The sequence below is a fragment of the Myxocyprinus asiaticus genome, chromosome 14 (genome assembly GCF_019703515.2).
Source record: "Myxocyprinus asiaticus isolate MX2 ecotype Aquarium Trade chromosome 14, UBuf_Myxa_2, whole genome shotgun sequence".
In the NCBI taxonomy this organism is placed as follows: Eukaryota; Metazoa; Chordata; class Actinopteri; order Cypriniformes; family Catostomidae; genus Myxocyprinus; species Myxocyprinus asiaticus.
The window spans coordinates 26,355,582-26,379,630 of NC_059357.1; the positions used below are offsets into that span (position 1 = coordinate 26,355,582).

The window sequence follows — 24,049 nt, forward strand, 5'->3', positions numbered from 1 at the left end:
AGTAATTTGTATTGTAAAAGAAAGGATAGTGCACTTGGTTATGAACATTTATTTTTATTTCTTAAATGTTATTCAGATTTGAATCTGTATCACAGGCAAGGCACAGCTAGCACTGCACTGCATGTAGAATCAGAAATTAAGTTTAGTCAAGAAAATGCCCCATAAAAACTTAATTATAGAAAATGATTAAGAAACAATATTTGACAAACTGAAATCATGCTTTCACTGTTGTCAAAGCATCCCTTACCAAAAAGTACCATGGTACAGTGATGTTTAACCACTTTGTGATACTGATATACAGTATATTGCTGTACTGAAAGATTATCAAATTCATGTTCCAAGCTACTTTGTACATGGTACATGTCCAAAAGCTATGGTGATACCATGGTACTCTTAGTGAAATTTGGTTGCTTGTGAAACTGACTCTACACACCAGTCAGTTTGAATAAAGTCAATTTGAATAAATTAGTGAAGGATAGGCTTATGTACCAATCTACCATTTGAGGAGATGGTCAAGATTCAGTATAGAAAATTCTGAAAATGAGTTTACATTTCTAAAATATTACGTCTAGTATTTTAAAATATTGCCTTTTGTATATAGAATATACACTGATCAGCCACAACATTAAAACCACCTGCCTAATATTGTGTAGGTCCCCCTCATGCCACCAAAACAGCGGCAACCCGCATCTCAAAATAGCATTCTGAGATTATATTCTTCTCACCACAATTGTACAGAGTGATTATCTGAGTTACCGTAGACTTCGTCAGTTTGAACCAGTCTGGCCATTCTCTGTTGACCTCTCTCATTAACAAGGTATTTCCATCAACAGAACTGCCGCTCACTGGATGATTTTTGTTTTTGGCACCATTCAGAGTAAATTCTAGAGATTGTTGTGCGTGAAAAACCCAGGAAATCAGTTACAGAAATACTCAAACCAGCCCATCTGGCACCAACAATCATGCCACTGTCCAAATCACTGAGATCACATTTTTTCCCCATTCTGACATCTGCATGGTATCACATGGATGATTTTTGGTGCCAGATGGGCTGGTTTGAGTATTTCTCTAACTGCTGATCTCCTGGGATTTTCACACACAACAGTCTTTAGAATTTTAGAATTTACTCAGAATGGTGCCAAAAATAAACTCAGATAACCACTCTGTACAAATGTGGTGTGAAGAATAGCATCTCAGAATGCTATTCTGAGATGTGGGTTGGCGCTGTTTTGGTGGCACGAGGGGACCTACACAAATTAGGCAGGTGGTTTTAATGTTGTGGCTGATCGGTGTATATAGTCATTATAAATAGTCATTAAATATAGCAAAAAAGATAGTGAAAGGCTGTGAGACGGGGCTTTAGGGTATTATTTCCTTAGTTGTCATTTTGGGTGCCACTGATTGGCACTCTTTGAGGTTTCTCAGGTTGATTCACAGGTGTAGCTGAAGAAACCTCATCTCCTGGGACCTCAGAACTCTCAATCATGCTCCTACGTGTTCTTCTAAAGCTCCCACCTCCACCACGCCTTAATGGGGTGCTGAAAGATGAGTCACTTCCACGCCTGAGGAATATAGAGATTAGAAACCAGACTGATTAAGATTCTGAAATATTCAAGGTCAAGATTGCATGGGCTGTGAAGTGACGAGTATCCTCATATCAAGTCATACAAGAAAGAATCCTACCACTTTTAAACATGAAAACCTAAGTCCCTGAAAGTCTTGACATGTACATTAATTTAGATTGCAATACAGAGGATGTCAGTAAAAGGGATGCTGGCTCCACATACATTACAGAAAGGTGTCACAGCAGAACAACCTGAGTTTGCTCTTGAGTGAGGAAACCTCTCTGCTCAGAGTGTCATTAGCCTCCGTGGCCTCGTTCAGCTCTTTCTGAAGTTTGCGACGGGCAGCAGTCGCACGCTGAGACTCCTCATCACTTTCCTCCACCTGCATCTTGAGCTGCCTCGCACGCAAATTTGCTTTCTCAGCCTACAACAAAGATGACATCAGTCAGAGTTATCAATGACATGATATAAAACAAAGAACCTCAAAAGCTCAAATAAAGGTATTTGCATCAATCACAAGCTAAACTTCATACCTGGTCCTTAAACTGCTCTGTCTGTTTTCGCTCATCCTCTATCTGATTCGTCAGTTCCTTCAGTTGCTTATCCTTCTGGCGCATGGCCTTGGCAATTGCTTGTCTCTCTCTGTTGTGAGAAACAATCTACTTGAAATCACTGTCTTTATAGCTAAATGCATCTTACAGCCCATTTCTCACCTGCTCTCATGGTCCAGTTGGTCCTCCACCTGATGCAGTTTGGATTCTAAGGTGGCTATAGAGATTTGTAGCTTGGATTTGACCTGCCCCTCCATCTCTTGTAACTTGGCCCTCAGCTCTTTGTTCTGCCTCTCCATCTGCTGCCAGCCACTCTCGTTTATCTGAGCATTGGAGCGTTCTATCTGCAGATCATTGGTCAGCTGATCCACCTGGATATAAATATACAGGATTTGTAATATCTTTTATTGCTAAAAGTTCGATGGCATCTCAACAGAGGCAGATCACTGGACACTGAAATAAATGGGTGAAAGAGACCAAATCACCTGCTGCACACTTCTCCGCAGTCTGTCACTAAGTGTCTCAGAGTTTGTCTTTTCCTCGTCAAGCTCCTCTTCTAACTGCTGGATCTTGGCATCCAGACGACGCCTCTCATCAGACATGCCGGATCTGCATTAGAGCACACGTCATCAGTGAGCAGTCCTTGCATATGGTATTCTACTTTGCAAAGACACTTTCTTTTCTGTATAAGACATTTAACAGTCTTAAAAGTCATCAAGTATACAAGTTCAGTAGCTTTTTATGCTCCATTTTGCAAATAATAATTATGAACTTACTTTCCAAACGAGCCACTTGTCATCTCCGCTGCCAACTCATCCCTCTCTTGTTCTGCCTGTTTGCGAGCTCTCTCTGCTGCAGCCAGCTCCTACAGAAAGAGGCACTGACATTACATTTATTCGGCTAGATGAGCAAAACTGTTGTAATCAACAACAACCCGCTTATATCAGTATAAATCTTAAAGTTTTGTTTTCTACTACCTCCTGTAAATGTATGATTTCCACCTCCATGTTTCTGGCCTTTCTGTCACATTTTTGAGCACTCGAAAGAACCTCCTTGTGGGATGCCCGTGTGTCCTCCAGCTCCCTGTGGGAATCTTTCATCTGAGCCTATCATGAGAAAGGAAAATTAACTTTGATAAAGGTCATGAAAATGTCAGCTCAACCTCCAAAAATGAATTTCTGAGGTTTCATCCTCTGACCTGAGTCTTGCGGAGCTGTTTAATGGCTTCATCCCTAGCCCTTCCGATTGCGTCAACTTGGTCTTCAAGGTCCTTCAATTCCCCCTCAAGTTTCTTCTTAACGGCTGCCAATGAATTTCTCAGCTTCTGCTCATCTTCTAGCTCAGTCTCAAGCTCACGTACCTGTGAACCATATAAATACAAATTAAAAGAGCATACAAATATGCAAGGTTCAGTAAACACAGATTATTTGGCAAACATAATTTTTTTACTCTTTTCTTTGGGATCTTCTAACTTGCTCTACAGAGGACAATCAACTATCTTCTTATTGCTCACTGAGCAATAACAAACAAATTGAAACAAATATTTTCACCTGCTTAAGCAATTGTTTCCTCTTCTCTTCACTTTGCTCCTCTCTGCCCTGCTGGTTTCTCTGAAACTGGACTTTGAGGGCCTGCATATTGACTTCAAGATGGAGTTTAGCATCCTCTGCAGTCTGCAATTCATCTTCAAGTTCCTCTATCTGAATCTGCATCTCTTCCACTTGAGCCTCCAGCCCACGTTTGGCCTTTTCCAGCTCATGGATCTTTCAACAGATTTTACACACAACATTAAGGATAATTGTTATTTCATACAACAGCACCATATCCCGTTGGATTGATTGATGTTGATTATGAACTACTGTCCAAATTTCATGTTACCATCAAACACTTCCAATAGAAAGACACATCAACTCACATTTCTGCCCACATCACCCTTTAAATTGGTCAGATCTTCCATCTCAGTGCGAAGTGCTTTATTGAGTTTCTCTAACTCTCGTAAGGAGCTCTGGGCTTCTTCCAGTGCTCGAGTGAGGACCAGACATTTGGTCTCCTTCTCCCGTGCCTCGGTCTCGGCACAGTCGCGCTCCTCAGCATACTTGCTGGAGATGGTCTTCTCTTCAGCAAGCATCTTTGAGCAAGACAGGGAAGTTGTCACCAAGGTCATTAACATCAGTGTAACTTATATTACAACTGCTGAAACATAAAAATAAATATTGAAATCCAACCTGGTCAAATTTCCGTTGTTTCTTCTCGAGATTTGAAACTAGCTGTCTCTGGTTATCCAGGTCCACCAGAACATCCTCCAACTCTCGCTGAAGATGAGTCTTAGTCTTCTCCAACTTGTCATAGGCTACTGTTTTCTCCTCCAACTCTCCGTTTGCGGCCTCTAGTTCCCTCTGCAGCCGTTTCTTGCATTCTTCAAGCAGTTGAAGATTGCCAGAGTACTCATCCATTTTCTTCTTCGCATCTGACAACTACAGTAAAACGCAAGCTCTTTTTTAAAAACTAAATTGTGTTGAGATGTTTTTTGAAAACATTCACATTGAGAGACTAACCTGTGTATTAAGGCTGGAGACCTCTCTCTCCACGTTCCTTCTGGCCTCTGCTTCTTCCTCCAATTGTTCCAGCAGACTGTTTCGATCATCCTCCGTTTGATGTAACCGAGTCGAAACACTCAGTTTCTGACGGGTCTCTTCACCAAGTAACTCCTACAGAGGAAGAAAGACAAAAGACAACAAGAGTCAAATGGTTCCTAAAATGGGCTTTAGAGATTGATGGCCAGGATAATTCTTTAGATGACACAATACCTGAGCATCTTGTAGCTGTGAGTTGAGGCTGGAAACATCTTTACTCAGCTTGATGTTCTTGCTCTCTGCCTCACTGAGGAGGCTGTTGGCACTGTTAAGCTCCATCTGAGAGATTTTACAAATAGGCTTCCATTGGTCAAGTATTTCTATATAGAAACCTTGCATAGTTTCTACAGTAACAATGAAAAACTCACATTCAGTTTAGATACTGTTTCTCCAAGCTCTCCTCTCTGCCTCTCACTCTCATTGAAGCGAGTTTGAAGGTCTGCAAGCTTGTTTTCCACCTTCTTTCTCTTCTGTTCCACATCTTGCTTTGCATTACCCAGTGAGTGGAGCTCTCCATTCATTTCTGCAACTTCCTTCTCAAGAGACTGTTTTGCCTTCTCCAGATTGGCCTTAGCCTGTATTTCAGGTTCAGTTTAAGAAAGACATATGTTCATATGCAAAGGTCATACCATGACTATCTCACACTGCATTAGTTAGATCACAAGAGTTATTGTGTGTGTGTTGTTTTTACACTGTAAATATAATTTGTTTTATGTCATTGTTAAACAATGTTCTTACCCGTTTGGATTGCTCTAGCTGCTGACTAAGCTCATTTATAGCCTGCATGTTTTTTTGTCTCATGTTCTGCACTTGAGCCTCATGGCTCCGGCCTTCATCTTCCATCATCTTCTTCAGCATGGCTACCTCCTGCTCTCTCTTAGCCCTGTCCAAGAAAGAGACTAAGATACTTAGACCTAAAATACCAACACTAAAATACTATAAGAAAAAAAAAGTGATATGACTAAGTTACAAAATAATCACCGGAGCTCTTGCTGGGCCGCTGTGTTATCTAGTGTGTCCTCCAGTTCAGACCTTAGGGCAGAAAGCTCTTCTTCAAGACCCTTCTTGGCTTTTTCTGACTTCCTACAGTTCTCCTGTTCAGCTTCAAGTTCATCTTGAATCTCTGAGAGAAGCCCTTCCATTTCCTGTATCTTCTTTTGAGCAATGATCTTTTGAGCCGATTCTTCTTCCACACTGGTTAATATACAGATTTTGATAACCATTTTCACGGAATGATGCAAAGGTTACAATTCACAAATAGAAGTTAACAGAACAAGTGGCAATATCTTTCAATAGTAATTTATGATGTAAATAACAAAGTACCATGCTTGGAGATCCTGAATCTCCACTTCCTTCTTGGCAAAGTGGGCCTTGAGTTCTGCAATCTGGGCCTGCAGGTCAGTTATCTGCTCCTGTAGATCATTATACTCAGTCTCCAATTTACGTTTAGATTTCTCCAGATCCTGATGACTCTTCTCTTCCTTCCTCATTCGAACTACACAGAAACAAACAAACAAACAAACAAACAAACAAACAATCTTTTCAATCTTTTCTATCAACTTGCTTTGATGTCAGAAATTAAAATTAGCCAGAACCAATTACAGTGTGATCTGTGTTTGGTTCACTATGTTTACTATATTATTCGATTGAAGCCTTTATCAGTAAGATTCCTGAGGTTAAAAAAAAATAATTAAGGGTGTAAAGGCACAATGACACACCTTCAAGATCTGAAATCATAGATTCGTGTTTATTTTTCAGTTTAGTCAAATTTTTTGATTTTTCTTCCTCCTCAGCAAGGTTGGAGCAAAAGTCAGCTAACCGCTCTTCCAACTGTTGCTTCTCCTAAAACCACAGAAGAACAGGGCAATATTCCTCAGATCTGGATTTCTTTGATCATAACTGGAATGACAATGATCCACAGCTTGGACAAAACATTGTTGGTCAAACTCAAAACAAACCCTCTGCAACTTTTTGTTTTGATCATCCATGATGAGGATATCATCCTCTAGCTTCTTAATCTTCCCATCCACGGTTGCCTTTTCAAATTGGAGCTTCTGTCTGGCATTTTCTTCATCTGCCAACTGGTTCTCTAAATCCTACACACAAGAGTATAAAACACTATGTTATCTGTATGTATATAAATAACATATTAATATATTATGTATTCACATGTAATGTATATACAGTATGTATGTCTATACAAAGGCATATCTGTGACAAATTACTATCTGTCTCATTCCATCCATGACAAAAGCACTAGTAGTCATTTATCTCTGATAACTGATAACTGTTCAACCTTGAGCTGTTTCTGTATGTTTGTCTTCTCTTGCTGAAGGATCTGGCTGCGCTCCTCCTCTTCCTCAAGCCGAGCCTCCATCTCATGCAGTACCTCCTCCAGCTCTTGCTTCTTGGTCTCCAGCTGTATCCTTACCTCCTCAGATTCTGCATACAACTCTGTCTCCTCCTGCAGCTTTGCCTGTAATTGTTTCCTCTCCTCCACCAACTATCAAAGATGAAATACACATATACACTCCAGTCAATATGCGCATATTGATGGCAAATGAGAAAAAATGTATTTACCACTTTAAGTTTGAATCACACATTGGTCCTTCCTTTTACCTGGTTGTGTTTATCTATGATCTCTTTTAGTTCAGTTTCAGACTTCTTGGCCATTTCTTTGGCTTTCTGAAGCTCCTCCTCCTTTTGGCTCATCTCCTCTTCTTGACGGGTCACTTGAAGCAGGGGTTTGACCTGCAAAAAGAAAAATAATTGAATACGGTAGTATTAAAATTTACATGGACATGTATTTTTGGACCACATAGTAAAGGAAAAGCAGCCAACAATTGCCCAGCATACATGGAAACTCCTTAAATATAGGTTTTTTTGTTGTTGTTGTTGTTTTTTTTATTCGCTTTGGTACTATTTTCACAAGTAAATGGTACATTTTCAAAACTCTTAGTACTAACATCACAACAGATAATCAAACATGCATTTTTTTATTCAAACATTTCAGCATATTTTCAATTGACAAAAAACACAAAATCACAAAGTAACATTTTCACAACACCAAATAAGTGTTTCAATTTTCATTGAAAGTAACTGCCTTTCATAATGCTATTATCGTCAGACTTTTCATTTGCATCTGTTCTCATCCATTTTAATACATTTAAGTATCATTTCATCCAGCTGATCTAAATGGTTAATCAATGAATAATTTGGTTTATCTATAGATTTTCAACTGGTTTGACTATTTTATGTGTTTTTAAAATATCAACATCTACATGCGTGAAGGGTGTGCATATGGCTACGTGGGTTTGAGTTTTTATTGCCGTTGAAACGATTAGTTGAGCCATGTTTCCAAGCACACCACGTCTTTGTTTGCGGGTATACAAAAAAATTGCCTGATTGACTGAGCCAGTGGATCTCCATTTGTTTGTCAGGATGGTGCTGTATAAGGAGTTAGATACTTCTGTTGCCAGTCGCTCTTCTTTTCTGTTTTTTTTTTTTCTTTCCTTTTCAGTTTGTTAGATTCTAGTGTGTGTAGAACTATTGCTGCTCCCAGTTTTGAATGTATTGTTGTTTGTTTTTTTTCTTCTTTTTTTCTTCCTAGCCAGCATAGAGTTTTGCAGTATACTATTGGGTAATTGCTGGCTAGTGGTGTTTCTTTTTCTCTCTCTCTCTCTCTCTCTCTCTCTCTCTCTCTCTCTCTTTTTTAATCATATAATTGTTAATCTTTTTTTTTTTTTTTATTGTGTTAAAGGCCTTGCCTGTAACCAGGGCAGTTTGGAGTGCCCACCCCATTTAGTGACCTGAGGGTTTATTATCTGAACTTTGGGTGTTACACAGTTGATGTGAGTGTAGTGCTTTATATTTGGCTGTGAAACCAGTGTGATTCATCTTTCATTCAGTTGGTGTTTAAAGGATTAAGGCTTGCTGTCTCCACTTATGATATGCAGTGAATTATCACATGTGTATGTAGCTCAGTGGTTCTCTAGGTTGTTCAAACAGTGAATGAGTCTTTTAATCCTGGTAGGCTCAAATATAACAGTCAATGTTTTAAAATGTATATATTGCAATTTTTTTTATTCTTTTAGATTTCCTATAATCCTGGTTTTCCTGTAATCCTAAGGTAAAATCGAGGGGTGGCGTAGTCTTAGATCACCCCACGGGGTGTTACATTTTGGCATTTTGAAGAACAGCGGCTGGCTACAATAACATCTTTGGGCCATCCCCACTCTTCCCGTGTATCTCTACGTAGGCCTGCAGAATAGAGGAAGAATTACAGAGACTTCGCACTTGTGTGGAGCAACTCCAGATTGAAATCCAGAGACTGTCTGGACAGAGACAGAATAGAGACTCTGGGCTTGATATTTCGGCCTCGCGTAGGGAGCAAGCAGTTTACATCCCTAGAGAGCGCAAATGCCCGAAGTTCTCCGGAACAATTATTGGTGGGGCCCTTTCGGTTGAGGAGTGGATAGAGGAGGCTCAGATTTCAACAGAGTTCTCATTCTGTTGTGTTTGGTTGATTAAACCAAATGTTCTCATTACACGTCACAATAATCTTGTGTTCTGAAATGGTGATTATATTAAAGGAAACATGTACAAACCTTAAGAAAGCTTGTTAGCAGGTTTTGAAAGAATGACTAGCTTTGTTACAAGTGTGATCAGTTTGGAGTTTTGTACTAAGAATTTTGAAAATGTACCACTTGCATGATAAAATAGTAACAAAGTGATTAAAAAAATCTGTAAAAAGCACCCCAGTTTGGTTGAAAGAATGCCCAGAGTCTGCAGAGCTGTAATCAAGGCAAATGTGGCTACTTTGAAGAAACTTAAAATATAAGATAGTTTTGATTTGTTTAAAAAAAAATTTCACTACATAATTCCCATACTTTTGTGTTATTTAATAGTTTCAATGACTTGACTACTATTCTACAATGTGAAAAATTGTACTAATAAAGAATAAGTAGGTGTGTCCAAACTTGGTAGTAAATGTTGCAATGTGTTTTACATCTGGGCTTTAACACTTACTTTAGTGAAAAGTCTCCACCACTGCCAGTTCCTGAGGGTAAGATACACAGCGCAGTTCCTCTGAAGCACTTTCATGGCTATCAGCTGTTTTTGTCTCTTGCTGAATGCCCTGTGAGAGAGTGGTTTACTTGAAACTTTAAACTTGTCCTAATGTGTGAGTATAACCTTTCAGTCACACAGTTTGTACTCTATACAAAGTTTGTAATATGCTAAATATGGCAATAATAGGCTGCAACAAATCTACAATACAGTGCAAGAAGCATCTAGAAATAGTATATATCAGCATTATTTAACAGGAACTCACTTTCTGCCCAGAAAGCCACGTGCCTGGGCCTGGAAGGCAATTATGATAACAGTAAGTTTCAGGTCACGTTCTTCCTCGAGTTGTGCCAAAACTCCTGTACGGAAGAACATCTTGCTTAGACCAATGCGGTACAGGTTGGGGTCCAAATCTAGATGTTTGATCTAGCAATACAAACGTAGGAAGATATTGATATCAAGGTTAAAATGATCAAGGTGCCCAATTAAATGATATTCACATTGACTGCAGTATAAGATGATATATTTAGCTCAAACTCACTATAAGTGTGCAGGCCTGTTTTCCATCCATGAACCCTTTGGAAATGGCACCAGCAGCCAGGATCTCATAGCTAAAAAAATGATCAATAAATGCAATCAGTTTCAGTCTGCTTCATTAGATGTATCCAAGTCTACAAACTCTACATTTAAAATAACTGAGCATGTGTTTTAGAATGGATTCACCGTTGGCGAAATTCGTGAAAAACAATACGATTGGGAAAGCCCTGGCGACAGATTCGGATCCCTTCCAGTACACCATTACAGCTCAGCTGCTCTAGAACCAGATGGGCATCTATCTTCCCAGCCTAAAGATGAAAACAATTTAAAAAATCTGAGAATGTTTGATTTTTACTTTATTTTTTTATATGTATGGATTAATTATATTACTGGTTTAAATAGCAATGTACTGTATGCTAATAGATTAAAGAGGTATATTTCCATGTTTGAATGCTAAATAACACACAGACATACTAAACTTGTTCTTGTCCCTCCAATTATTACCTTTTGGACATCACATTCCAGTAAATACAAATATAAACCACTGTATTAGAACATTTGGTGTGGTTACCCTTTTTTCATGGTTGGGGATGATGCAGCGTACAAAGTTTGGTTGAGTGTTATGAAGAGTGGTCATTAGCTTGCCAAGAGACTCTTTGTACAGCTGTCCCACAGTGCGGAACATGCCTTTCTTGGACTTGGAAGCAGTAGGCACAGAGCTATCAGACTTTGCCATCTTAGCCATAGTTTCGAGACCAACCACACGATCCACTGATGGGGAAAAAAGGATGTAAGAAAGATACATTTAAAAAAAATTTGAGAAGAGAAAAGCTTTATAAAATATATATTGTTTCTATTTCTGATAAAATAGACTTAAGTAAACAGGATTACTTTTGATCCTGACAAAGACTCACCATCTTTCCAGATGTCTTGCACAAAAGTGCTGGAAGAGTTACTCAACAGTGATGTTACATTGTCATTGAGTGGATCCATGTTTTTAGTCAACCAAGATGTGGCATTATAATCCACCTAAATCAAATGAAAATAAAACTATTATCAATCATAACTGTAACATTTGACCTCTTACCTCTTTTTTTACAAGATAAGCGAAGGATGGCTGCTTCAGTGTGGAGGTCTCTAGCTGAAGCTGCAGCCACAGACCTGGACAAGCTCACAGATATATCAGTTTCTGTGAGGATATGTGCATCCCTACTAGGACATTTTTATCATTCAATAACGATAAACCATGGTTTACAGGAAAACTCAGAAAGCTTTGCCATGCCAAAGAGGATGCTTACAGAAGTGGAGCTAAAATATTGTACAACCAGGTCTGAAACACACTGACAAAGGACATCAGAGTGGCTAAAAGAAGTTACTCTGAAAAGCTTAAAAAACAGTTTTCAGCCAGTGATCCTGCACCTGTGTGGAAAGGCCTGAAAAGCATTATCAAGTAAAAGACACCTCCCCCTCTCTCTGTAGAGAATCAACAAATCGCTGATGAATTGAATGTGTTTTACTGCAGGTTTGAAAAGCCCAGTCTCACACCCATCTCCTGTTCTGATCTTCACTTCACACACATACCTGGAACCCCCCTCCTCCCCCCTCCTGCTACTCATCCTGCACTTATGGTCTATGAGGAGGATGTATGCTGGGTCTTCCGGAAACTAGGAAAGCTTCAGGCCCAGACTGTGTCTCACATGCCTGTCTGAATGTCTGCGCTGACCGACTGGCCCCATCTTCACACAGATCTTCAATAGATCACTGGATCAGTGTGAAGTTCCCTGCTGCTTCAAATGCTCCACCATCATTCCGGTCCCCCAAAAAAGCCAAATCACATTACTTAATGACTACAAACCTGTCGCTTGCACATCTGTGGTCATGAAGTCATTTTAGAGACTGGTTTTGGCCTACCTGAAGGACATCACTGGACCCTGCTAGACCCACTTCAGTTTGCTTACTGAGCAAACAGGTCTGTGGATGATGCTGTCAACATGGGACTGCATAATATCCTGCAACAACTCAACAGACCTGGGACTTATACAAGGATCCATTTGTGGACTTCAGTTCAGCCTTCAATACCATCATGCCTGATCTTCTCTCCACCAAACTGACCCAGCTCACCATGCCAACCACAATCTGTTGGTGGATCAACAGCCTTCTGATAGATTGGCAGCAGCTAGTGAGACTGGGGAAAATCACATCCGGGAGCCTCACTATTAGCACTGGTGCTCCTCAGGGATGCGTTCTCTCTCCACTGCTCTTCTCCCTGTACACGAATGACTGCACTGCATAGGACACCTCTGTCAAGCTCCTAAAGTTTGCAGAGGACACCACGGTCATTGGCCTTATCTGTGATGGTGACGAGTCTGCATACAGATGGGAGGTTGAACAGCTGGCTGTCTGGTGCGGTCACAACAACCTTGAACTGAACATGATCAAAACAGTGGAGATGATAGTGGCTTTAGGAGAAATCCCCCAGCATCTCTCAGGACCTGAAGTGGGACACCCACATAGACTTCATTGTGAAGAAGGCTCAGCAGAGGTTGTACTTCCTTAGCCAGCTTAGGAAATTCAACTTGCCACTGGAGCTGCTGACTCAGTTCTACTCAACTGTCACTGAGTCTGTCCTGTGTACATCTATAACTGTCTGGTTTGGTTTGGTTTGGTTCAGCCACCAAATCAGACAGAAGGAAACTACAACGGACACTCAGGACTGCTGAGAGGATTATTGGTGCCCCCCTGCCCACCCTCCAAGACCTGTACATCTCCAGAGTGAGGAAATGTGCAGGTAGAATCACTCTGGACCCCACACACTTCCTTTTTGAATTGTTGCTCTCTGGCCGGCGTTACAGAGCACTCAGCGCCAGGACAACCAGGCACAAGAATAGTTTTTACCCTCAGGCCATTTACCACACGATCAATTAAACTGCCTTCAGGACTCCCCATAGTGCAATAATGTAAATAAATATCTCATGTACATATGTAAATTCACTCATATTTAATTCAATAACTTTATATACCCCTACCTTGCACATATTTTACCACTTGCACATGTACTGTACAAACGCCATTCTATGTTATATGTCCTATTTTTCTGTATGTCTATTTATACTCTTACCTTGTTTTATATTCTATATCTCACTGTAATGTTCTGTGTGCACTTGCTTGTTTCTCCTATCATCAAAAAAAATTCCTTGTGTATGTGAGCACACTTGCAATAAAGCTCATTCTAATTCTGATTCTTAAATTAAGCACTTCTGTTGCTTTACAAATGTTCTAGATAGATAGATAGATAGATAGATAATAGATAGATAGATAACCTTGCCAGCGTAGTGTTGCACAGTGAAGAAAGTCTTCTCCTTTAGATTCTTGGGCTTGGAGAATTTGCAGTGGTTTGAATGAGTGTTTATTAGTTTATCAACAAAAGACACATCAGTTGCTTTTGGAAACCAGCACTCCTCATCTAGCAGAGCTAGGATACCAGGTGGATTGTTCTACAAGGGGAAACCAAAACAAATTTCACAACTGAGTAACTTTTACAGATGACCAAAGATTATTAGCTAATAAGCATCACCAAATGTTGTATTCAAATAAATGTAAAATGTATGAATGGTGTTTACAACACAAACTAACCGGTCTCTCAATGAGTTCAATGCAGGGCAGGAGGTCCAGACCAAAGTCAATGAAATGCCACTCGATGCCCTCTTTCGTGTACTCTTCCTGCTCAAGAATGAACATGGTGTGGTTGAATAGCTGTTGTAGTTTCTCATTGGTGTAGTTGATACACAGCTGTTCAAATGAGTTATCCTGTGGGAAGAGTACAAAGGAAAGGCCTTCAAGTTCAAGTTTTGATTTTATAAGCTGGTCATGAATCCTTTTGCCCTGTCACACTCACCTCAAAAATCTCAAAACCGGCAATGTCTAAGATGCCCAGAAAAGAGGCTCCTTGGCGCTTTGTCTTATCCAGAGCCTTGTTGACACGTCCCAGGATCCAGCGAAATAGGCGGTCATACATTGCCTTGGCTAAAGCTTCGATAGCAAAGTCAGCCTGTTTAATATATATAGCATTCATTTTATAACTCACATTTGTTCCTTTTCTTTTGAATAAAGTGGCAATAAATAATTGGAGAGATATATTTAGCAAACTGTCACTGGTTGTTTGGGAAAATAAACCAGGTACCCTAAGCATCCATCAATCCACCCACCCACCCACCCACCCAACAATCAACCAACCAACCAACCAACCAACCAGTCAGTCAGTCAGTCAGTCAGTCAGTCAGTCAAGAAACTGACCAAGCAACTAAGCAACCAGTCAGTCAGCCAGTCAACCAACCAACCAGACAGTCAGTCAGTCAGTCAGTCAGTCAACCAACCACCCAGCCTACCAACCAACCAACCAGTCGGTTGATCAACCAACCAACCAACCAACCAACCAACCAACCAACATACTAGTCAGTAAGTCAGTCAGTCAGTCAGTCAGTCATTCAGTAAATCAATCAATCAAATCAATCAATCAATCAATTGATTGATTAAATAAAAGCACATCTCTCATAAAAAACTATTGCACTTAATTGCATTGTATAGTGTTGCATTGCACCTGTTCTTTGGTTTGTGCCTTCTGTACCATCTCTCTGCCTACTTTGATGCGAGGAGTGAGAATGGCTTTTGTAAAGTCCGTCAGATTAATCCCTTGCAGATGGCATACTTTCTGCGCAGCTGAAGGACACATTTAACACATGTGACATTCAAAATATCATTGTGTTTTAGTCAGCTTCAGGATAAGAGCAACATTAGGAATTAATCCATTTGTAACCTGAACGCTTACCTGTGTTGTCTGGCATGCTGGCCTGCTCCTGGTTTTTCTCTGCTTTGAACTCAATGTTCCCCAGTTGCAGCACAGTAGAGCATACCTTCAACATGCCTGAAAGCAAAACAACACTTTGTGTAAAACAGCCTGGAAAGACAGGATAAGGTTTAATACATAGTTTTGTTAGATACCTATTCTTTCCTCCTCGTTGAAGCCCAGGACCTCCATGGCCTCCAGAGTCTCATCAAACATCTCATCATCCTGCTGGCCTTGTACCTGCACATGTCCAGCCACCAGGAAACGGTAATTACCAAAGTCTTCCAGCAAGAGCTCCTCTGTGGAAGAGAGTGGTTGATAATGGTGAGACTCTAACATTCACAAACTCTTTTTCTACATTAAGGAAGCAGAATCACAGCTGAAGTTAAATAGGGTGTAGACCTGTGAAGGAAACTAATAAGAATAATCACACAAGCTTTAATATAAGGTTCAAGTGGAAATTAATTGTCCTCACCACGCAGTTTGTCTTTGGCTCCAGCCACCATGTAGTAGAAGATATGAAAAGATCTCTCAATTTTGGCCTGTCGAATACATCGAGACTTTTCCAGGAGGTCTGAATTAATCAGGACATTAAGGTGAAAATGAGTGTGTTTGGGTTTATTGTATACTGTATATGAGGTCTTCACCTTTGAATGTTAAATGATTTTGATCCATAGAAATTTTTGTATCAATAATTAAGTTATAAATCTCATAAAATGTGTTCTTATTAGGATACAGGTTTCAATGTTTGCTCCAACGATGTAGCCAGTGTTGTCAAAGTTGATTTTAACAAATTTTCCCTGAGAAGGAGAGACAATAAAAGTGTTCCCTTATGACTCGGTACACTTGACATTGCGTTTATTAATGCATATGGGAGTGCCTTCCACACGACCTAGTTGAAACCTCTCTACAATAATGCCAATATTCTAATATTGGCTATGGTGTTAGAGCCCCGCCCGTTTTGGCACGAAGCTGTCTGCTATAAAAGCAGGTGCACAAACACCATTTCCTCAGAATTTCTATCTTCAAGACAGCGCTCATCTCTTGTCTAGAAGCCCTCTACCTTTGCCATCGATATACATGAGTCAGCGGGCAGAATCTTCACGGCAATGATTGGCTGTTACTGCCGCAATCAGAGGCTCTGTTATGCCAACACAGAGACTTACTGCTTCAGCATCTAAACAGCTTGGGCCTGTTTAGCTCTCCCCCAGCCAACACAAATCTCCTTTTTGGGAGTTCGCTTCGACTCCACGAGCAGACGCACGCACCTCACGAGCAAGTGCGTTCAGGCAATTCTACAGTATCTGTCTCAGTTCAAACTGGGGAGAACACTTCCAGTTAAACTGTTTCAGAAAGCTAGCGTTATACCAACGAGGTGTCACTCTGGGGAAAGTTGTCAGGTGGAAAGTGGTGACTACGGATGCTTCCAACACAGGTTGGGAGGCGGTGCGCGATGGCTGCCCGACTTTCGGCACCTGGACAGGGGAGAAGAAAGAGTGGCACATCAACCGCCTAGAGCTATTGGCTGTATTTCTAGCCTTAAAGGTTTTTCAGTCAGAAATAGCGAACTGGTTCGCTCAGACAACATGACAGTTGTGGCATATATAAACTGCCAAGGCAGTATTCATAGTATGCGTTTCCCCTGGTATGCCTGATTCACTCTGTCATATGCAAAGTCCGAGAGGACAAGAAAACGATTCTATTGGTTGCGCCGTAATGGCCCAACCAGCCACGGTTTCCAGAAATGATTGAGATGCTGTTCAGCTCACCATGGGAAATACCACTGAGGAGGGATCTTCTCTCCATCTGGCATCCTCAGCCCCAGCTGTGGAACCTGCATGTGTGGCCCCTGAACGGAGCGTGCTAAACGTGCCAGAACTGACACATTCCGTCATGAACACCATTTTACAGGCCAAAGCGCCATCCACGAGACGCCTCTACACACTAAAATGGAAGGTGTTCACTGATTGGTGTCTCTCACATGGCAAAGACCCAGTAAACTGCCCCATACATGAAATTCTCATATTTCTTCAGGTGCAATTAGATGCAGGACTCACTCCGTCAATCCTCAAAGTGTATGTGGCATCTGTATTTGCATATCACGCACATGAAGGAGCAAGATGATTAAACCCACCTCAGCCGGCTACAGTCCCGACTTGGGACTTAACTTTAGTCCTAAAAGCACTAGCAGGGCCCCCCTTCAAGCCTTTGGATTGATTTGCGCATGCTCTCCGACTACACTACTGCTGGCTCTGGCCTCAGTAAAACGGGTCGGTGACTTACATGCACTATCAATCGAAAATTCATGTCTGGAGTTTGGCCCCAGGCTTTCAAGAGCCACTGTCAAACCCAGAAAAGGCTATGTGCCTAAGGTCCTAACCACACTCTTCAGAGCGCAGATGGTTCACCTTTAGGCCTTCTTCCCTCCTCCATTTAATTTGGATGAGGAACAATCATTGCATTTGTTATGCCCTGTGCAGGCACTACACGCATACATTGAGTGTACACGCCAGTTCAAACTGTCTGATCAGCTCTTTGTATGCTGTGGAGGATGCACAAAAGGAATGTCCGTCTCCAAGCGAAGACTTTCTCACTGGATCGTCTATGCAATTGCCCTGGCTTATGAGTCACAGGATAAGACTTGGCCAATTAAAGCACACTCAACTAGAGGCATGGCCTCCTCATGGGCATGGACGAATGGTGTGCCCTTACAAGACATATATTTTGCAGCAGGATGGTCCTCTCAAAACATATTTGCAAGGTTTTACAACCTAGATGTAACATCTCTCTCTTCACAAGTCCTCTCTGTTTAGAGTGCTTGCTGTCCATTGGCCAAATATATATACTTATGCTCCTCCCTTTTAGGAGGAGCTCCCCATCTTTTACACAACCGCCTGCATTAGGCCGTTGTAATTTACCATAAGACACAAGCACTTACATTATAAATAAACTCCCTTCCCGACTGGGTTCGTGAAGGAGTTAATTCATACTATATGACTATAATTCATAAATTTGTCCTGTGTGCTCACCTCCTGGCCCAACATGAGGGTCACTCACTGCGGCATACTCACTCGGTCGCCATCCCACGAGACTGCAGCGTCATGCTTCCTTTCTGGGAGGTTATGTCATGTAGTGCGGCGTGATGGGATTCTGTTCCCCATATGCGTTAATAAACGCAATGTCAAATGTACTAAGTCGTAAGGGAACGAGACATTGCGAACGCTAGCCGCGCTACAAGACTCCGAGTTCTTGAGGTACGAGCGATATGCTCCTTGTTCTCAGTCAGAAATTCTGAGGAAATGGTGTTAGTGCATCTGTTTTTATAGCAGACAGCTTCGCGCCAAAACGGGCGGGGCTCAAACACCATAGCCAGTATTGGTGTTATTGTAGAGAGGTTTCAACTAGGTTGTGTGGAAGGCACTCCCATATGCGTTAATCAGGGAACCGAAGTTACATACATAACTGATACGTTTATACTAAAACTCATACTGAAAAAAAAAACTCAATGAAGTGTTTACTCACAAATCTTGAGGAATTATCATTTTTTATGGTTTTTGCATTCCCAAATGCCTCCAGAATGGGATTAGCCTGCAAGAGTTGCTTCTCTAACTCTCCCTGAACCAATGGACCAATGAAATGTCATTATTTGAGATTTAATGCAGTTTAATTAAAAAATGCAAATTAAATGTTTTAGAACTACAAACAACAAGATAATGAAATATAGAAATAAGAGAAAGTGAAACAAACATGCTAAATATTCCAGTTCACCATGACTATCAAATGGTAAACACTAAGCATAAACAACTATAAGACTCTTCTAATGTACTTTACATTAATATATATGAAAGAAAAAGGCCATTTAGACATTCATATATTAATTATGCCATGTTACATCATTTCTGTTTTACTGACATATAAAACAATGAAAACCTTGAAAAAAAAAAAAAAAAAAAACAAAGTATAGCAAGAAGCTCAGATACTCACAAAGGCTAACTGGGGTCCTTTTTGTTGCTAAACAGAGTTAAACAATGAATCCGTTAAAAACTACTAAAAGTTGAAATGGAAGAGTGCAGAATATCTTACTCTGTATCCCAGCCTAATACATGATTATCAAAACAAACAACAATTCTAGTCATTGTAATTTTCTGACATTTTTAGTAATTATTGTGTCTTTTGTTGTTTACTTCAGCCCTGCATATCCAATCCAAATATAATTCAACAGTTGTTCTTTGTTTTATAAATGCTCAGCTGCTACAGTACTGTCCACACCCCAAAGCACAAAATACATCAGCAAATCTATGTAAAATATGCTCAAAATTGTTACACTAAATACAACCTCCACCCATTATTAATAAAACCACCACACATTAATGTACTGCATCATGTTGCACTTTATTCTGTTTTGAATACTATTCTGATGCTAGTGATACTTTGTAATACAGCACTTTTCATACCACTGTGTCCTAAGATGATTCGCTTATGTTTTCCTCTTTTGTAAGTCGCTTTGGATAAAAACGTCTGCCAAATGAATAAATTTAAATGTAAAATGTAAATGTAACACACAAACATACCTTGTTTAGTGCAGAAGAGCTTATATCCTATCACAAAGAAGTTAGTTTGATTTTAATCAAACACTATACAACTTTAATAATAAACTTGCAACAAAATCTAAATAATGAAATGCAAAAATGCTGTTATCTTATATTATGTTATATGATTACACCTATGGTTTTAAAAGTCTACTGTGGTATGTAAATAGGTTGAATTACATGAAGGTTGAACTCACAGAGCCAGTGTCTCTCTTCCCTTTGTGTGATGATGCCACAACAGCGAGGTACTGGATTACCTTTTTGGTGTTTTCAGTTTTTCCTGCACCTGACTCCCCACTGCCCAACATATATATAAAAAATATAGGGATAAAGGGATAGTTCATCAGCTCTTTTTTTTCTTCATATAATGAAAGTGAATAGTGACTGAAGTTGTCTAACATCTCCTTTTGTGCTTCATGGAAGAAAGAAAGTTATATGGGTTTGGAACAACAAGAGGGTGAATAAATGATGACATAATTTAAATTTTTGGATGAGGTATCCATCTAGGATAATTATTTAATTTCCATGAATTACTTTTGAAGCTTATTAGCAAATAGTGAGATTATAAATTTGTATTATTTTATGGCCCATGTAATATTTGACCAGTCAAACTAAAGTTCTATGGCCAACAGTACTTCTTGCAAATCTATCTGCTGATTAAATCTTTATTGAGTGTTGCCTCAGAGACACAATGGGTACTTCTTCTCTTGGGCTGCCAGTTATAATGAGTGGATGAGTGTAATGCTTTATCACTAAAAGATTAGCAGACAAAATAATATCAAACCTGAAAACAGGGGCCCTAAAAAGTATTTGGCCATGTTTTGAATCTCTTTGCATTATATAACAAAACCAATGGTATTTATTTTAAAGACATGCACAAACGCACTTTTCAAGCAAAAGCAGTTTTCTTAAGTTTAAGTTTCTTACGTGCAGAGAACAGACTGGTCCTCACGATCTGCGGAGAAAGAAACAGAGACATTTGGACTCATTGTACAAAGACAGGGCAAGAAATGCTTGAATTGTCACAGCTATGAACCTGAACGAGATTAACAAGGGGACAGGCTGTCTAAACACAAACTCCACTATTGTTCACTGGAGGTCCCCACCACCAAAATCTCACATATTCTAAATTAAGTACAGGGTGTGATTAACTTAAGTTCATACTTCCAAAAATAGATGTTAAAATCTCACTGACAAATGGAATGGTCCATGTATGGCAAGTTCAATGCCAGTATGGAGTTAGAAGTAGTGCCTCACACACACTGTCCACTTTACATGGCTGTCTGTGCTGTAATAATTATGAATCATTAAAGCTCAAGTGTGTAACATTTTCATTGTTAAAATACTTTCTCCTTTCCCACTTTAATATGCAGAGACAACAATAAGTAAGCCATTTGTAGGCTGATTTCCCTAAAATGTTTCCCATGAACACTGTGGCTCTGTGTCGCTATCAAAACATTGCTCTGTTTATATATCTGGCCTTGCTTTCTGAACACCTAACTTCAGCCTGTTAGTTTAAAGGAATATTCTGGGTTAAGCTCAATCAACAGCATTTGTAGCATAATGTTGATTACCACAAAAAAATTATGTAGGCTCATCCCTCCTTTTCTTAAAAAAATAAAAAAAGCAAAAATCAAGATTACAGTGGGGCACTTACAGTGGAAGTGGATGGGGCCAATTTCTGGAGGGTTTTAAGGCAGAAATGTGGAGCTCATAATTTTATAAAAATACTTACATTAATTATTCTGTTAAAACAGGTGTATTATTTGAGCTGTAAAGTTGTTTAAATCATCGTATTTACGGTTGTTTTAGGGTTCACACCGTTATGTTATAACACAAGAGGGACAAGTCGAAATAATTTTTGTGGTAATCAATATTATGCCACAAATGCTGTCGATTGAGCTTAACTTGTTTTGAATACAGAAAATTCCTTTAAACAGGGTTTTTCAGGCTGTTTTCTGTGAGTTTTGAAGACTGGTTTTAACCTTGTAGCATGTTCCTGTAGGCAGTGTCAGTGATGGCATAGATATGAGGAGGGACCTCATGACGCTTCTTCCCCTTGTACATCTCAATGATCTTCTCAGAGTAGATGGGCAACATTTTATAGGGGTTTACCACCACACAAAAGAGGCCTGAGTAAGTCTGTAAAGTTAAGAATAAATTGATATTGATCTACTGAGTACTGCATTTCAGGAAGAAGAAACATTCTTGTTCTACCTATTATACATATATGGTACTAATATAATTCTTTTTTCAAACTTTGACATAGGGGAGACTGGGGTTAGTTGTCACATGGAGAAGTCACAAGGGCTATATCTCAGTAACTAAGGTTTCAAGTCAAAAGTTCAATTACACAATTTTTTGTTTTATCAAGATGTATGTTTTGTATGTGGGTTTAAAACAAACATCTAGTTCAAAAGCCTATAAAATCAGAATGTTTTTGTAAACTCTGTCCTCCAAACTAAAATTCCATAAAACCAAACTAGCATACTAATTTTCATGGCCAATATAACAGCTTTTTTTTTTTTTTTTTTTTTTTTTTTTTTTAAGCCAATACATATCATATAGGACCAGTAATGTATGTGCCTATCCTATCTTTCAAAACTAAACCTACCCTGAGAAATATTCACTGGAGTAAAAAGTGTGGCAACTAGCCCGTCTCTGTTACCAAGATATTGTCAAGAATACAGACATTAGCAGTATCATCTACTGAGTAAATTGATGTCTGTGTGCACTTACATAAATGAGACCTGAGAAATACCTCTCCCTGAGGTTGTGTAGCACTGAGGCCTCATTCAAGCAGGTCAGTGCAGCCATGTCTTCAACCTTGTTAAACTTGGGTGGGTTCATTTTCTGGATGTCATCTTTGTTCACCGTCACCTTCCGTCCATTTTCAAGCTCAACCACCAGCTCATTCCCATTCTCCTCTTTGATGCTCGCTGACTCAAAACCTTCCCTTTCTGAGGGTATCCACACCATCTTTCTGGCTGACCAATCAGCCTGGGCCACCCCACTGTTTTTGAAGTCATTGTCAAGGAAAAGGAACTTGCTGCTGTCATCATTGTCTGGTTGCATGGTCAGTTTGAAGTGTTTCTGTGACTTATTCTATGATGAGATCAGAAATGCATTTTATGATCTGTCTGTTTTTGCTCCTTTCCAACTGTGATGGATGTGCAAACATTCAGCCTTATATATTCTAATGAACAAAACCACAGTCATATCTTTGTTATGACATTTCATGGGACACTTGCTCTCCAAAGCCCTTTTGAGAGGTGATAACGAATGTCCAATGTTCATTCCTTATATGGAGTGTGTCCAGTAAAAGCTTTCTCACACCACTGACATACTGGTGGGAAATGGTATTAGCTGCTTTGTATTTAATCATTTGATTTGCATGGCTAATGCCCAGGATATTTTATGGTCACAGATGCTTTGAAAGTCTTAGAAAATGTTTACTCTATCAAATACAATGGAATGACCCATGTTCACATATGATCTCAGTAATATTTCAGCATAGTTTTGTTGAAAGATTGCACTTTTTTAGTTAAACCTACACCGTGCTTTAAACAGATCATCCTTACAATAATTCTTAAACATTTCAACAGCTCAGACATGACCCCTTTAACTAATAAAGTGTTGCATTAGAATGTTTCAAATGAGAAAATAAATTATACACTGTTTAATTAACATTTTTAAAAATATAGTATGTTTCTTTTGCCTTTTTTAATATAAAGTTAAATAACTCATCTCATCAATGCAACAAAATACACAGTAAGTTTAATTATTCCAACATTTAATCACATAATTTCCCATAAAACTGATCCTTACATGCTTTGATAACCTCTTCTTGGTCCTTGAAGATTGCAAGTGGCAGAGTACGCTTTAGAGCAGTATCCCAAAGATGAGTACCTTGGATGATCAATATTCATTTTTGAGGCTTACTTTATGGACTTAACTATGGTGGGTGGAGCAAGTCATTTGTACCAACCTACAGGCAAATTTATCAGAATAAGCATGAAGTGCTATTGACTTATGCAAATGACAACCTATTCCTAAGAAACACAGTATTGTAAAGGTCAATAAACACTTAAGGACCATATGTGCCTCTCATGGTGCTTTATGTCAGTCAGTATATAATATTTTGGCCCACAATCCTAATTTGTCAAACAAAGGCTACCTGTGTCTTATATCCTGCCCTTACCAATGCACAAGATGTCATTAAAGGTGTCATTTGTGACATGTTTCCCACAACCAAAACCAAAAA

The 24,049-nt window shown here is 39.6% G+C and overlaps 1 protein-coding gene across 2 annotated transcripts; it reads right to left on the reverse strand.

Annotated features, from left to right (window-relative positions):
• Positions 1-33: 33 nt before the first annotated feature.
• LOC127451119 (myosin-11-like) lies at positions 34-23,630 on the reverse strand. 2 transcript variants are annotated; one of them, XM_051715556.1, is made up of 43 exons: positions 23,614-23,630; positions 22,525-22,890; positions 21,771-21,927; positions 20,713-20,740; positions 19,983-20,082; positions 19,768-19,794; positions 19,181-19,207; positions 18,719-18,811; positions 15,933-15,996; positions 15,672-15,770; positions 15,352-15,495; positions 15,179-15,274; positions 14,951-15,069; positions 14,249-14,401; positions 13,987-14,160; positions 13,674-13,847; positions 11,268-11,382; positions 10,925-11,124; positions 10,540-10,661; positions 10,358-10,427; positions 10,082-10,242; positions 9,778-9,886; positions 7,369-7,500; positions 7,046-7,252; positions 6,708-6,845; positions 6,468-6,591; positions 6,073-6,244; positions 5,731-5,943; positions 5,488-5,632; positions 5,118-5,324; positions 4,924-5,028; positions 4,672-4,824; positions 4,342-4,590; positions 4,032-4,244; positions 3,667-3,879; positions 3,315-3,476; positions 3,094-3,222; positions 2,893-2,981; positions 2,602-2,725; positions 2,279-2,487; positions 2,099-2,207; positions 1,788-1,989; positions 1,424-1,562 (listed from the first exon to the last, which is right to left on the reverse strand). In XM_051715556.1, the coding sequence occupies exons 2-42, from the start codon at positions 22,858-22,860 to the stop codon at positions 1,789-1,791; spliced, it is 5,862 nt and encodes a 1,953-aa protein (XP_051571516.1). In that variant the 5' UTR covers positions 22,861-22,890; positions 23,614-23,630; the 3' UTR covers positions 1,424-1,562; position 1,788. The 2 variants fall into 2 exon arrangements, with proteins under 2 accessions (XP_051571517.1, XP_051571516.1); XM_051715557.1 differs by lacking the exon at positions 23,614-23,630 and having other exon boundaries at positions 34-1,562; positions 1,817-1,989; positions 21,771-22,614.
• Positions 23,631-24,049: the final 419 nt, after the last annotated feature.

What these genes read in the sequence shown, in the direction of transcription:
- LOC127451119 (XM_051715556.1), bottom strand. Translation starts at nt 22,860, where the DNA reads ATGCAACCAGACAATGATGACAGCAGCAAGTTCCTTTTCCTTGACAAT. An exon ending in AAAACAAAAAGTTGCAGAGG is followed by an intron (nt 6,592 to 6,707) that starts GTTTGTTTTGAG and finishes CTGTGGTTTTAG; the next exon opens with GAGAAGCAACAGTTGGAAGA. An exon ending in CAACTGGACCATGAGAGCAG is followed by an intron (nt 2,208 to 2,278) that starts GTGAGAAATGGG and finishes TTCTCACAACAG; the next exon opens with AGAGAGACAAGCAATTGCCA.